Here is a 14,832-nt window from a genome sequence, read left to right as displayed (position 1 = left end):
AAATACATACTTGTAATGACCTGTTGATTAAAAGCAATATAATCAGTAGATTTGGTCACTGGCATGTGCAGACTCATGCACATATCATCTTCCCTTTGCTCCTTACCTTTGTTTCCCCACACAGAACTTCAAGATTTTTGCCTTTTTAATATGTTTTGATCTTTGTAGAAAACACAAGTACCAGAAAAAACCCATTTCAACACTGCTGCATTAGTAGTTTTCCAGGCCAACTTTCCACCTTGTGGATCTAAAAGAACTCTGAGGAATGTATGATGTGGCTAAATGAGAGGTGTTGAAACCTTTCAACAACTGATAGAGGCTCTGAAATCAAGGTTGTTAAGATTCAGAAGCAATTCAGCTGAAAAACTCTCAATTGTCCATTCATACTCATTCAAAACTCTTGTTTCTTAACTGGAATAACTCAAAACTACTAATAGCGTTGTTAAAAACAGCCTGACATTACTTTAGGCTGCAAAATGTGGCAACTGAATGTGATCTTCAGTTAATGCTGAAGGTTTACATATAACTCGACGACATTCGAACGATACACATTTGTACTCAAATCTGTTCTGTTCTGCAGGCCGTTCCTGGTGTTGCCTCCATTGATGGAGTGGATCCGGGTGGCGGTTGCCCACACTGAGCATCGACGAAGCTTCTCCGTGGACAGCGACGATGTGAGGCAGGCTGCCAGGCTGCTGCTACCCGGTGTGGATTGTGAACCACGACAAATAAAGTAAGAGTAATTATGCAAAAAGTCACACTGCAACAAACAAGCTGCTCTGAAGGCAGAAATCCTCTCATCAGCTCCATTAACTCAAGCTAATCGAGTGAAGAAGAGTTGCTGTTAACTTCAGAAAAATGACTTGACAAATGTTACACATTACCATTTCCTTCTAGGTTGTAGCTGATTTGGATCACACTCATGTACCATGGGTGATGACGCTTCCTGCTGCTGACTGAGAGCAGCAGCTAAACAGCTAGCTTTGTTTCTAACAGTTCAGAATATTACAAGTCACATGGCTTCAGTGTTCTTTTCTAATGTTCTATCTTTTCCATTTTATTCCAGTGCAATTACATTATAGAAATTACAACTATAAATTTAAACTGATATGAGATCCAGCAGGTGTGAAAAATGCACATTCAATAATGCAATTCAAGAATACTTTATTCATTTCCAATGGGAAACTATAGCGCTACAATATTAATGATTAGTATAGGTATGCTATTATTATAGATGGATAACAAAATAAAAGATAAATCATCTGACCAAGTTGGAGAAAGTTGAAACGTAGCAGAGAGGAAGGTGTGATAGATGACTGGCAGGTGATCTCTCTCAGTAAACTTGGACAGGAACTAACAGCCAGCAGTTCAATATCTGGAGTGTAGAGACGCTCCTTCCCAGTCACACATCCAAGATTACATCATCTGTTGTTAACGAGCTCTGTAATCCTCCTCCTTCACTCTTACCTCCCTGTCTGCAGGCTCTGTCTGCTCGTATAGTTTTAAGGCTGAGTAGAGAGGTGTAAGAGTTGTTCCTGCAAAAAAAAGTTATATTACCTTCTTGATGTTCTTGCTGCAGAAAAACAAGCTCAGTGGAAAATCTCAAGAAGATGCAAAGTGTAGACAGTGCGTCCAGATCTGCCTGCCTCTAAGGCAGCGCCTTTCTTGAATGGCAGAAACTGGAAGGGATGCCCATATTTCTCTCTTTGTAGTGGATGATATCATTAAATGAGTGGAACGGGAGACTTTTAGTCCATAAAGGGTAAGAGAACAAAACTACAAAAGCAAAGCCTTATAAAGCCAATCAATATGCAAGATCTTTCCTGGAATAAATGGACCCTATGGGCTCCGAACTAAAGACCATAAGGAGCATCCAGACTGTTCAACAGCAGCAAGTCTAAAAGCCAGGCTCTGTGATGATATGGGGTTGTATCAGTGCCCTTGGCAAAGCTCATTTACACTTTTTTGATGGTAGCATTAACCCAGAGCGACGTATGCTGTCTTCATGGACACATCTTTTTCAGGGATTTTGATGCATGTAGATGACTGTGAAAAATCCTGTCCTGCACAACTTTAAGATGTATTTATGGGAAAAGAAGTGCAAAAAGCTTTTCATCGTGACGCAGGCAAGAAAATGTGTACCAAGTATTTCCAAGTACCATCCTTATGTTTTCCATTTAATATGATTAGATTGATTGCCATCAAATGAGCTACATACATGCATGTGATTATTTTCCATCTGGTCCACAAAAAAAATATTTGTCAAATACTTTGATAATTGCATTTCAATCAGCCACAGATGTGCGCTTTGTTCAGGGCTAATTAGCAAATGTTTGAATACAAACACTCAACAAACTGAAGTGGAAAACCTAATTGCTAACAAAGCATTGTTACTGTGAGTGTGTTAGCACATTTACATTAGCATTTAGCTAATTTCAGCCTTAGAGAGATACTTTAATGACTGCAGACTCTAAGTCTGTGTAAGCTGATATTTCAAAGATAGTTTATTAGAAAGGACCACTTAGTACTTGGAGCATATTTGTCCTTATTGAATGGACAGCAGTAACCAATGAATCTTGCCTGTGTTAGTCGCTTTAAGCCTCTCCTGTTTCGTCATTTTTTTCTCTAATTCACAAACTATTGCACAGTCCTTCACCACAGGTCTCTCACAGCATCTCACCCACTAATTTAGTCATTTTTGTTACAGGTTCAGTGGGTTGAGAGTCTTCACATTTCACATATTTGCTCAGAAGTAATAAATGGAACAGGGGAGGTGTGTGTTGCCAATTAGCATCTCTTTACAAATACCAGATATAATTGTCAGGTAGATTTAGGCAAATATCATGAATAGATTTCTCTGTGACCCTGTGGGAACGACAGCTGCTGACAGCATAAATTAAGAGGCATTACTAGAAACAAGAGCGAGAAAAGCAGAAGCCACATCTGGAGAAGCGCTACTGCAGAAAATAGAGATGACAAAAGTGAGTGTTGACAACTCAAACATTAGTGAATCGACTTTGAACCCAGCAACTCAATACTTATAAAGTTGCTCTTCATTTTAGTTGAAGTAGTGAAAAGTAGAGCGACAATCATTTCCCCTCAGCACGCAGAGAAGATGAATATCCACTGATCTCAAAATCCATTTCTGAGATAAGTTCCCACTTAATCACAGTAATGGATCTGCTGTTTCCATCTGCAGAGCCGAGGACTGTTTCTGCGCCACCAGGAAGCTTGATGCAGCCTCCACGGAGGCCAAGTTCCTGCAGGATCTTGGCTTCAGGATGCTCAACTGCGGACGAACGGACCTGGTCAAGCAGGCCGTCAACCTGCTGGGGCCTGATGGCATAAACAGCATGAGCGAACAGGTCAGACAAATTAACAAACCCACTTTTAAAATTCCTACACTTACACAGGCGTAGTGGAGAGTAAAACACTGCAAGTTATGAATTGGAGACATTACCTGGTTGGGTTTACAAATACACAAACTGGGCACAAACTTCTCCCTGTCAGTAAGGCACTGTGCTCAATCCTGCCTTATTACAGTCTTTCTGTGTCAGTTATGGTTCAGGATGTGGGGAACTGACATTATTTTCAGCAGTGTTCGTTTCGATTTGTTTGTGGCTGCGCTGCACGGATGCAGGCATCATGTGAAGTTTTGTTGTGGTGTGCATGATGCATCACTCTGAAAAAACCTCCCACCGGTTCTTCTCAGTGTCGTCTGCTGAACCCACAGTTCACAGAAGGGTCTCGAGCCCTCTTTATGACTTCAGGGGCCAGATGCAAAAGCGAAATAAATCATTGATTTTCACAATATACTCTTAAAAGTAAACGTGGGTGGTATGAATAACTGGATTACGACAGAAATATTGTAAATAACTGCTCTGGTTTTGTGGTACAAGGCTGTCTTGTAGGCTGTTTAAGAAAAAAGGAAACATATCGCGAGTCATCTGTGCATCTATGTCTCACCTCTGCTGTATCCCTGATATGCATTCTGGCATCTGGTTTATGATCCACTCATTTCTTTTTTTTTACCGGTCCAATCGTTTGCTCTGAACTTTCAGAGTGGATCACTTGTAGCTTTTCCATAGTTCGTTGCTCTACTTAATCTGAAAATGAGAATCTTCCAGTAGTAGCGATTTAATATTCTCTGCTAGGGGTTGTATCTGTTGGCTTTGCATCTTCTCATTTTGTATTTTCCCTCTTTTAGTTTCATTTTAGTGTTCACTCCGTCTCTTTGTCCCTGTAGTCAGTGCCTCCTCTTGTTTTTTGCCATTTCAATTCTGTCCATCCCTTTGTTTGTTCTTGTTTGACCTTTTAGCTTCTATGCTCTGAGATTTATATATTTTTTTCCTGTTTGTATGAGTTTGTAGTAGTTCGGCGCCAACTTGGCCTTAAAAAACACCTTTTGTTGGTTTAACCAGCCTCTTGCCTCCAGTGTTTGGGTCCTCTCAGAACTGAACAGTTACACGTACATATTAAGTGTGCTGCTATTTTTAATTATCATTGATTAACATGTAGATCAACTGTAAATCTATTGTCCATGTCATATAGAAATAAAATAGTTAGATTTTATTCGACCCGAAGTTTTCTGATTACTCTTTTTTTTATTTTGTGGGAGCAACACAACAAAAATTGACAATTTGTCATCACAGAGAATAATAAAAGCCCCAAATACTCTACCAAAGAAGATGTTATGATCTGACAGAAAAAATCGGTTTTACTCACATAGTGGCAGTTTTATTCATATCATGTGAAACAACAATTAGACACAATATTTTCACATGAAAAAAATATAAATAAGAAAATCACGAAGGGAAAAACAACACAGACATCAAGAAAAGGAAAACGACTCACATATCAACATCAACCGCAGGCCTGCAAGAAAAAAAGTTTTAACAGAGGGATATGGATTTTGAGTGAGAAAAAAGTGTTTTTTTTTATATAAACAGCTGCAGGTTGGAGCTTAGTTCTTGTTGTTTATCCAGAGAGGGGAGAAGAACAATGGCGATACTGCAACACATTTCCTGGCAGGTTGGGTCGATATCTCAGTCTTCCTGCATCCAAGTGTGAAAGTCTTTTGGGAATTTCCACCTTCCCCCGATTGTGGAAATATTCCTTGTGGCGCTAATTTGAAGCTAATAGGGCAGTTTGATTTTCTTTGTCTAGTATACAGCAGCTGGTTAAGTTCAATTAAGATAACCCTGAGCAGCTTCCCTCTCAGATCCAATCAGAAGCCCTCACATGTAAAGGTTTGTGTCTGTACAAAGCATCTTTTTATAGACTCGTTCTGAATTAATTTTCTCGTCCCTTGAAACTCAGCCTGATAGAGGCCCCAATTTAATATTGCAGTTGCACTGAATAATAGGCCACCCAGGTTTTTATATTCTTAAACTGGCTAAAACCGAGCAGGAGACCAGAAAGCATTATAGGAGCCATAAAACCATTTGAGCTTACGGTGCTGATGATCCAGGTCTATCACCCCGTAGTCATCTGCTGATTAAGTAAATTGGTGTCTTGGAAATATCTGAGAATGAATCACCGAAGAGGGATATCAATCTTTGGCACAATATGCGGCAGTGTGTCACGAGTGAGTCGTAAAAGGCCTCTGTTGAACATAATGGTCCAGATCAGACTTATGATTGAGGTCTGTTTTATAGACCCTTGTTCAAAACACCTCAGTAAGTCTGATAAATGGAAGGAACTTGCTGCCTCGTTTACAGTGAAGTGCTATTGTTTTATTTCCAGTTTTTTTTTTAATATATATATATATAACAATCAGCAGATGGAGGCATGCAGAGATCCAGTATAAGTTGAGCTCTCATTCTGTTTTGTCTGGTTTAGGATACAGATATGTTTCATCTAACTGGAGGAGTTACTGGAAGGTGTCCTATAAACGCTGGCATGTAGACAACAAAGCAGACTTATATCCCACTCCAGCAATAATTGATTGCCTAAAAACTCGTCTGTGTTCCTCGAAATTGAACATTTGGAAGTTGGTTTGATATCCCGGGGTGACTTGCAGGTAGCAGTTTGCACCTGCTCGCTCTTCGCAGCCTTCGGAGCAAACCGCCATTCTGCACTAGTCCCCTAAGATTTCAGTTTCAGTAGAAATGATCTAAATAAGCTTCAGGCAGCAATTTGTCTGACAGAAAACAGCCAATGTTTATTCGACACTTTTCCTTCCCATTTAACTTCTGTGTGGAAGCGTTTCATGCGTCCTCCCCCCCCTTTCCTCCCTCTTTTGCAGGGCATGACCCCTCTCATGTACGCCTGTGTCCGCGGTGATGAGGCCATGGTCCAGATGCTGCTTGACGCTGGTGCTGACATCAACAGCGAGGTCAGTGTTGAGCGTCAAACGCGGCGGTGTCACAATGATCCCACACTTTTGTTCCAGTTTAATGTGTTCACTCACTTTTTTTTTTCTTTGTACCAGTGAAAACTATGAACCCACTCTGTGTTGCTCTTTCCCACCTTCTCTATTGACACTATCTCACCTGCTCTCGGCATGCTCCCTCTTGCCCCGGCAGCTCATTACATGAAGTGCACTGATAAGCAATAAATGACGGTTTGTCTTTACACTGATACAGAATAAAAATCCATTTATAGTCTCTCAGCTTCGGCAGTCACTTCATTACATTTTGCACTGCAGATACCGAGCACTGGTTTGCTTTATAGCACATCACTAATGCATTTCTGCTGTACAAGCTGGTGCACTTTGCGTAACTTGCCACCACAGACTGTGCATGAACTTCACTGCATGTATTTATGTGAAAACAATAAAGTCAAATTGAGGCATTTCTATTTTGATTTTGTGTTTTTGCCTAAGTGCTCATCGTTTCTCCTCTACTTCATTGTTAAATGTTGTGATTGCTCTATTGGTGTAGTGGCTGCTATTAGCGCAGCATTGACTCAAAAACAAAGAAGGATCTGTCAAAACCATTTTGGAGTTTATTGAAAAATACATGTTTGAAGGCTTTTTTTACCAAATTTCAAAGAAACATATGCATGCATGTCTAACATCGGTGTGTGAAAGTGAAGTAGAAAAGGGAAAGTACTGTGTAAGCCTCCTGAATGCAGGCAAAAGCTGAACAAACCAAGTTGTTGTGTTCTTAAAGTGTTACCTCCATAGCTGGTGTACAGTATACTCAAATAAACCTACAACAACTACAACATAAACTCACAATAGCACCAAGGATGATTAAAATTCCTTGATTTAGATCCATCACATCATCAAAACGTAATCGCCTCTGTTTGGCCATGCCCTTTCTTCCTTGAGGGAACAAGCTGAAAAACATTAAATGATTCACCTCCTCTGTGCTGATGTGCTCCTGTTGTAACTCAAAACCTCAAGATCAAATCCATCTGCACTGATCAATACGCCTGAGAGCAGTCAGTGAAGAAAAACAGTCTTTTGTGAATTTGGTGAACTAAGCCTTCAGGTGAGAAAGTTTACGATTATGTTGCTGATTGAACCAGTTTTGTTCAACTTCCTCCGTGCAGTCTTTGTCTGTGATTCCCTCAGTTTCTGCTGGAGCCGCCTGTGATTATAAAGTATTTAATTATTCATCCCTATGAACATAAAAACACCAACAGTCCCACTGCTATTTAGCCTCGGAGCGCAAATGAAATGTGACGTTATATTAAATGTCTGTGTTCTCCGGGGATGGTTCAGAAATCTTTTGTTGAAGTCACCCAGCAATAAAGCAAATTTAAGAATCATAGAACAACATCAGACTGTTTTATTTTCCCCTGTCGCTGCTTTGCTTATGAGTCAGCGCTACCAGTCTTGTCAGTGTCTGTAGTCAGTGTTGCGTTTTCTCTCTTGTTTCATTCACTTTTGAAATGAGACTCTATGGAAAGGTGGAGCCAGACAGTGACAACAGCGTAGAGTCAGAAAGCCCTATCCAGGCAGATAAAGTAACTGGCTTCTCATTTAGAGTGAGGATTGATATGAGAGGAAGGACTCGCGCTGCTCAAGATTTTTCTGTGAAACTCAAGAGGAAAATCTCCCTCTGCCATCTTGCCCTCCTTTGCTTACACCTCTCCTTCTGCATACTGCTTTCCTCCCTCCCGCCCTGAGCTCTGAATGTTAATGGCTGTGTATCTCTCTCCCTGAACTTCACCTATGACTTCCCAGGTGCCAAGCACAGTAAACAAGCACCCCTCAGTTTATCCTGAAACGCGCCAGGGGACGCCACTCACTTTCGCCGTGTTACACGGACACGTCCCTGTCGTGCAGGTAGTGACGTTTATGACCTGTACCATTAACCTCTGGCCCTTGCCCTCACCTTTGTATCAAACTGAGGATAAGAATGATGATGATTGCTATGTGCATCATGATAATGATGCAGATGTCCTATTTATTTCTCCTTCTTGGTCCTATCTGTGCAGTGATTGCTAAGAGGAGAGCACTTGGTTAACTGTTTTTATCTATGTATGCTCTTAAGATGTGAAGATGTGACTCCACCCTGGTTTTCATTCTAACTACAGCAGAAGTAGTGAGAAACTTCCTGAGCCGAGCTAAACGGAGCAGCCAGCCTGATACACAGCCTCGGGGATGCCTAATGTCTCTTCATTTTTAATATATAATGTGTTTTGTTGCAATAGTTAACGGTATGAGCTGACACTGGCTGGAAGCCTGATGTGCATCGTTGCCTTTGAGATTTTTTTTCCATTTTAAATCTGCATCACCCCAATCAGAGTTTTGGTAATAAGAAGAGAAATTCTTCCCCCTCAGCTCAACATCAAGAACACATACCCCCTCCCCCAAGACAGAACCTAATGAGGAAATGAAGCTATGAGTGTGTTTAGTATTCAGAGTTCTCTAAATGAGGTGATTTAGGTTTCCAGCAGTTGAAGCTTCCCCTCTTGCCAAGCCTGAATGTAACATCCCATCTCCCCCTCGTCTGTTTTTCTCCTCCGTACTCTCCCGTTTTGTTTGTTTCCCCGCTCCTTCTCCACCTCCTCCCCCTTCTGCCACAGTTGTTGCTGGATAATAGAGCGAATGTGGAGGGCGCCCTGCAGGATGGGGCGGAGAACTACACAGAAACACCGCTTCAGCTCGCCGCTGCTGCAGGTAAACTCATGCAAACAGCAAGGACTTGGATCGTACATGTGCATTTTTAACACCAGTATTCTTATTACTGATGAGGGCTTGACTCAGAGTAAACCAGAGGCTGATGAATTGATTCATCACCATCAATGATACAATGAATTTTAAATGCTCTTTCTTATTAGTTCAATACTGTATCAAAGAAACTGCCGCATCTTTTACTAAGGTAAAACATTCACAAAACTGACTAGACTAGAAATTGGAGAAAGTATTTACATCCTGTACTACTCTTCTGTAATTCCGGTGGGAAAAGATTAACCTATATCCTTTGATCCAAGGTTGCTTGGTCTTTGGAGATACTGAAAAAAGCCTCAACTTACCCTCACAAACAAAAACACATTTTCTTGACGACATCTCTCAAGCAAAAACCAAATAGCATGCTCTAAAAAGTACTCAAAGATCACTTTGACCTTGTGGCGAGATAACTTATGCTTTTAAAAAGCTCTAGCTCCCATGGGCACGCATTGCCTTTACAATTGGACCATAAAAAGAAATCTTAAACTGTGACGTGAGTAAAAAAAAATTTTTTTCCCCCTCCTTCATACTCATAATGCAAATTTCTATTTATTATTTTGTAATACAGCATACAAATTTTTACTTAAGTGCAATACTTTAGGAAATATACTGTTACATTCCACCACTGGACATGTGGTCTTATCTTGTTTGGTATTTTGCAAAGGAAAGAGGAACACTGATCTGACACCCACTTATTGCTCAATTTGAAGGTAATTCCAGCAGCCAGTTAGCTTAGCTTAGCTTAGCTTAGCGTAAACACTGGAAACAGAGAATATGGCTCTGTGAAAAAAATGCTAACGAGAACATCTCTTAATTTCTATCAAAATGAAGGAAGTCTTGGTGTCATTGTGAGCTTCCCCAGCAACCAACAGAAACTCAGGGAGGTACGGCTAGCTTGAGAAAGCCATGCTATCAGTTTCCATCCATGTCCCATCTTTATGCTAAGCTAACTGTTAGCGCCAGCTGCATATAAAACTTACAGATATCAATCTTTTCCAACAACTATGTCAAACATAACTTTTTTTGCCATGGGATTGACTTTTTACTTTCATAAAATCCTCACAAAGGTGTAATTTAATTAATCCTGACAAGCTAAAACATAGGAGTAAAATTGACAGTGACCTTGAAAAAGGTGTAGGCAGTCGTGTTGCCATGGTTACAAGTGATTAAACCTGACAGCCACAGAAAATTAACACAAGTAACATCTGACTCATTGGATGATAAATAATGCAGATGAAATAAAGACCACAGTCCCACAGCTCATTTTGAAAATGAATAGGAATGAGTGAAACACTTCCTAAGCACAAGAATACATTTTTGCAGCTTTATCAAAAATGAAGCAGCATCTTTACTATTTGAAGAAGATCTTGTTGTCTAGTTTTCTGGTTTTTGTTTCTATCTTTGTTCTGTTTCCTCTTCTTCTTTCCTTGTCCCTCGGTCCGGTTCGGCTCTATTACATATTAAATATTGTAAACAAAAATAAATAAATGGGCAGTTGATGGGCATCAAAGGGAGCTTTACATTTATAAAGCTTCCCTTGGCAAAGCAAATCTGTTTGGCATAAAAGGGATTGAGATTACAATTCTGCTGCCATAATGCTGGACAGGACAAGGGGGAAAAAAAATGAAGATCTTGTGTTTGGTGTACTCTTGGTGTTCAAATATCTATCCACACACTCTTGTTTCATCCTTAGCACTTGACTTTCACCTCTCTTTGTCTTAGAGGCTAAAGTGTGAAGATAGATGTTCATGAAACAGCCATTTGAAAGAATGCAAGGAAGTATTTACCTTGAGGAAACTCAACCAGGAGATAAACTAAAATTGTGGCGATGTTTTCCGATCTGTCAGTGAAAAGAGAAAAAGATAAATCAATTAAAATCAGGAACAGCTCTCCAATGAAAGTGTGTTTTAAGAAAAAGCTTAAAGGAAGACACTGACTCTTCTGGCCTGATTTCTTCTGTTAGTTTGTTCCAGGGTATAGTGGCTTTGTCCTCAAATGGTCTGTTAACTCTGGAGGTACTTAAACCATGTCTCTGGAACAAGTAAAAGTCCTCTGCCAGAGGATCTCAGTCTACCTACTGGCTCATAAGTACTAAAAGGTCAGATAAATGATAAGGTGAAAGGCCAGGGTTTTAAAGGTCAATAGTAAGATCTTAAAATAATGTCTAAAATATACTGGGAGCCTGTGCAATAAGGATGAAACAGGAGTAATGTGCTATTTTGTCTTAGCTCTTGTTAAAAAGTTGACATTCGGTGTGGAATAACAGTTTCTTGGATAGAATAAAGAAGCACTGTGGTCTTCTAAATCTATGTGTACAATTTACAAACACTTTGGATGGAGAAGAGATCCTGCCTTCTGCAACACAGTTTCACAAAAGAGACACTGTGTAAAAAAAAAAAAAAGAACAAAATGTAATAACTTGCATATTTTCCTACTGTGTACCCTTTCTGTCTGTAACACTAAGCTTATGGGAACTGAAGAGACACATTTTCACCTTTATTCCTCAGCTACAAAGATCTGTCTTGTTTCTCTGAATTTATCATGTACTTTTTGTAATTCTAAATAGAGATAAATTAAATATCTGGACAATTTGTCCCCACAGACTCTCAGAATGGTAAATCCTCCCATCCCCGTCTTTACATCTGAGGAAGTCTTTCCTCAGGACAAAGTCTTTTATGGCCTCTGTCGTAACTTTTAAAAAAATGTGTTGCTGATATAAAGTTCAAAATTAGCATATATTTTAGATGGTACACTCTATTTTTCAGTTTTGACATATACGTTGACTTTATTGTGCTCTCTGTTGACTATTTTATATGCTAATGATTTGCAAATCAATTCAGTGGGATGCCGTGGGACTTAGATATCACGTTACCCCCACTTTTTAAGAAAGTTGTGAAGTAAAAATACTGATGAATTTAAAATCTTGTTCTTATTATGTCGTTTATAATCACCACTTTGGAAATTGTTACTGTTTTAAATGCAGATAAGTTCCAGTTTCCTTGTAAAAATTAATGGAAAACAAGTACAGAGCAGCATTAAAGCACCACAAATACAAAATTTGAGTGTTTTCACTTATGATTCATTCTTTATCATCCTTGTTAGGTAACTTTGAGCTGGTGGGCTTGCTTTTGGAAAGAGGGGCTGACCCAATGATTGGGACCATGTGTCGAAATGGCATCTCCTCCACCCCACTGGGAGACATGAACTCATACAGCCTGGCAGCAGCGCACGGCCACAGGTGTTACAAGCACTCTCACACACTCACAAGTGCCAGCCACCAATAGATATATCCATTACAACAGTATTGATCCATTTATACAACTTGCTCTGCTCCATCTGCCTCTCACAAAATCCTGCAGCACATGCAATGTCTCATTTTCCCTGTCGGACAGCAGGCCACGATGCGTGTTGTGGTCTGTTTGGCTGCACTTACGGCTTCAGTGCAGCTGAGTTAGTTAAAGTCCATTAACATTCAGGGCAGTGGGAAATGGAGTGTAATGAGGAGCAGCAACAACACAGAGAAGCATTATCAAGACAATCAGTTGTATCAGAGTATTGATCATGCTCCAGTGTGTGGTGAGCTGGTTCAATCTGCATCATGGCTGGATGCGAGGCACGGGTCTGTTGAGGTTCTCACATATAACAAAGTAGGAGGCAAACTTCGGGTAATAAGACAAACATAAACTATTTGCAGTCACTAATCTGCATTAAAAACAGATCTTTTTTCAAATGGCGAGCCTACCACTTGTCGAAGTTTAGTTTTGAAAATTGGAAGTCTTGCTGGCTTGTCCTTGTCCTCTGAAATTCCTTTAGACTTAAAAGTTAAAAGGTTTAATGATTTTCTCCACTGTAAAGGGACAAATGTACAAATTCCATCCAGTCTTCCTTTGAGGAACACCATCTTAAAGATTTGTATTGATTTTGGCACACATTTGTTCATAAACTGAACATCATCTGCCCATCTTTGCTTCTCAAAGACTCATCACTTTTGTACAAATCAGGATTACAATCACCTGTTGACATCACCTGGATGAAATAGAATAATTATTTATTTATTCTTATCTCTTTACCCTAAATTCTCTTGGTCCCAACTTTTTTTTTCAGTGCTTGAATTCTGGGGTTGTGTTTTTGATGTTTTCCTCTTTAAAGCACTTTTGGTTACACTAGTGTTTGGAGTGATTATATAAATAAAGCTTAACTGAATGTGATGCAGGTCTGAAATGCACAAATTAGCAGATGAAATGAAGCTGATGAAACAAAACATGAAATATATTAGTTATATACTGTCTGCAGTGAAATAAAAGTTAAATAATCCCTTTTTTGTTTTGTTTTGTTCAATTTTCAATACCATCCCAATATATTTTTTTGCCCCTCGCTACGAGAATAGGACTCTTAATTGGTCCAGATTTTTTAAAACAAGGCAATTCCCAGAAGAACGTTTTTTGACCAAATAATATTTTAATAAAAATACATGTTTTTTGAGTTTCAAGCTTATAGTATATATCTAGAATATTGTTGATCATAAAATCCACTGTATGTGTAAAATTAACACAACAACTCTAGTCTATTTGTTTCTAATAAATGGACCTGTGAAGGCCAGGTTGGACTTTGCAGGGGATTAGATTTTGGCTCAAGGCTGGCTTGTTAATTAGCACACTTTATACTCTGCAACGCTCTAACCTGTTGTACAAATATCCACCAGGTTTGACCATTTTCAGCCAAACACTAACAAGACCACAATGGTAACAGACACATGTGAGATGAGAGTATTCCTGACAAATATCTAAAGATGTATTACTTTATAAAACTCAATCCAGGGCTGTGTGGGGGTGTGGTGGTTAGAACCATTGCCTCACAGCAAGAGGGTTCCTGGTTCAAATCCCAGCAAGGACCTTTCTGTATGGAGTTTGCATGTTATCCCTGGCTATTCTCACCACCCATAAACATGCATGTTAGAGACATATCACATATCCACGGCCAGCAATCCTGATTATAGATAGAACTCAATGCAGCTCAAATGTGTGGACACAGTTAACGTCTGGTTATCTTTTTAAAAGAACCCAATTAGAGTCCTAACCATTGCAAAATATATTACTTATACAAAAGTCATTTTGACCAAAAGAAAGGTGGAAAAAAAAAGTGTTGCAATAGTTTGCATGACATGTCCCTGTGCCCAGTGCTAAGTTGATGAATGAAGGTTTTGTCCATTCTTGTGTGGAAAAACTGACTCCAACCCCAATCCATCACCTCTGGGCTTATTTGAACCACCAGTTGTGCCTCCTTGCCCAGCACCAAAATGACACCTTGCTAATGCTCTTAGTTTTCGAACAAAGTTTTGCAATATGCCAAATTTTAACATGCTGTTACCAGAAATTGGTTTCAAAGCACAACTATGAGAAAATGCTTAGTGCTTGTTCAAAAGCTTGATGGTGCTAAAACAACGTGAGCAGCTTCATCGTGAGCCTCAAACGAATAGTATTTGATGTGTCGCTGCCCTTTGACTCTTAAGCAAGCTCCTACTCACTGAATCAGATGGTGGAGAGATGCATTATAAAGCTGTGATTACACTGTATTTGTTAAGTGTTGAAACCCATCCTTCTCAGATGAGGACATCTTTTAACACTGCATCAGTGAGTTTGAGAAATGGTGCGTTGCAATGTTAGTTAACGAATATGGACATTTTGCAGCATTCCTGTCTTTTTGTG

General features: G+C 39.6%; 1 protein-coding gene across 2 annotated transcripts in view; it reads left to right on the top strand.

The window, feature by feature from the left end:
- Positions 1 to 14,832, top strand: part of LOC140282713 (ankyrin repeat and BTB/POZ domain-containing protein 3-A) — a 183,929-nt gene that overhangs the window by 156,275 nt on the left and 12,822 nt on the right. Inside the window, exons 4-9 of one of the 2 annotated variants that reach the window (XM_072377253.1) lie at positions 581 to 733; positions 3,200 to 3,365; positions 6,248 to 6,337; positions 8,138 to 8,239; positions 8,983 to 9,076; positions 12,230 to 12,365. In XM_072377253.1, coding sequence (XP_072233354.1) covers positions 581 to 733; positions 3,200 to 3,365; positions 6,248 to 6,337; positions 8,138 to 8,239; positions 8,983 to 9,076; positions 12,230 to 12,365 — 741 coding nt within the window. The remainder of the gene's footprint in view (positions 1 to 580; positions 734 to 3,199; positions 3,366 to 6,247; positions 6,338 to 8,137; positions 8,240 to 8,982; positions 9,077 to 12,229; positions 12,366 to 14,832) is intronic. The other variant, XM_072377254.1, reaches the window with a different exon arrangement.

This window comes from Leuresthes tenuis, unplaced genomic scaffold (assembly GCF_036924035.1).
Source record: "Leuresthes tenuis unplaced genomic scaffold, fLeuTen1.0.hap1 SCAF_23, whole genome shotgun sequence".
In the NCBI taxonomy this organism is placed as follows: domain Eukaryota; kingdom Metazoa; phylum Chordata; class Actinopteri; order Atheriniformes; family Atherinopsidae; genus Leuresthes; species Leuresthes tenuis.
This window is presented reverse-complemented; position numbering and strand designations above follow the sequence as displayed.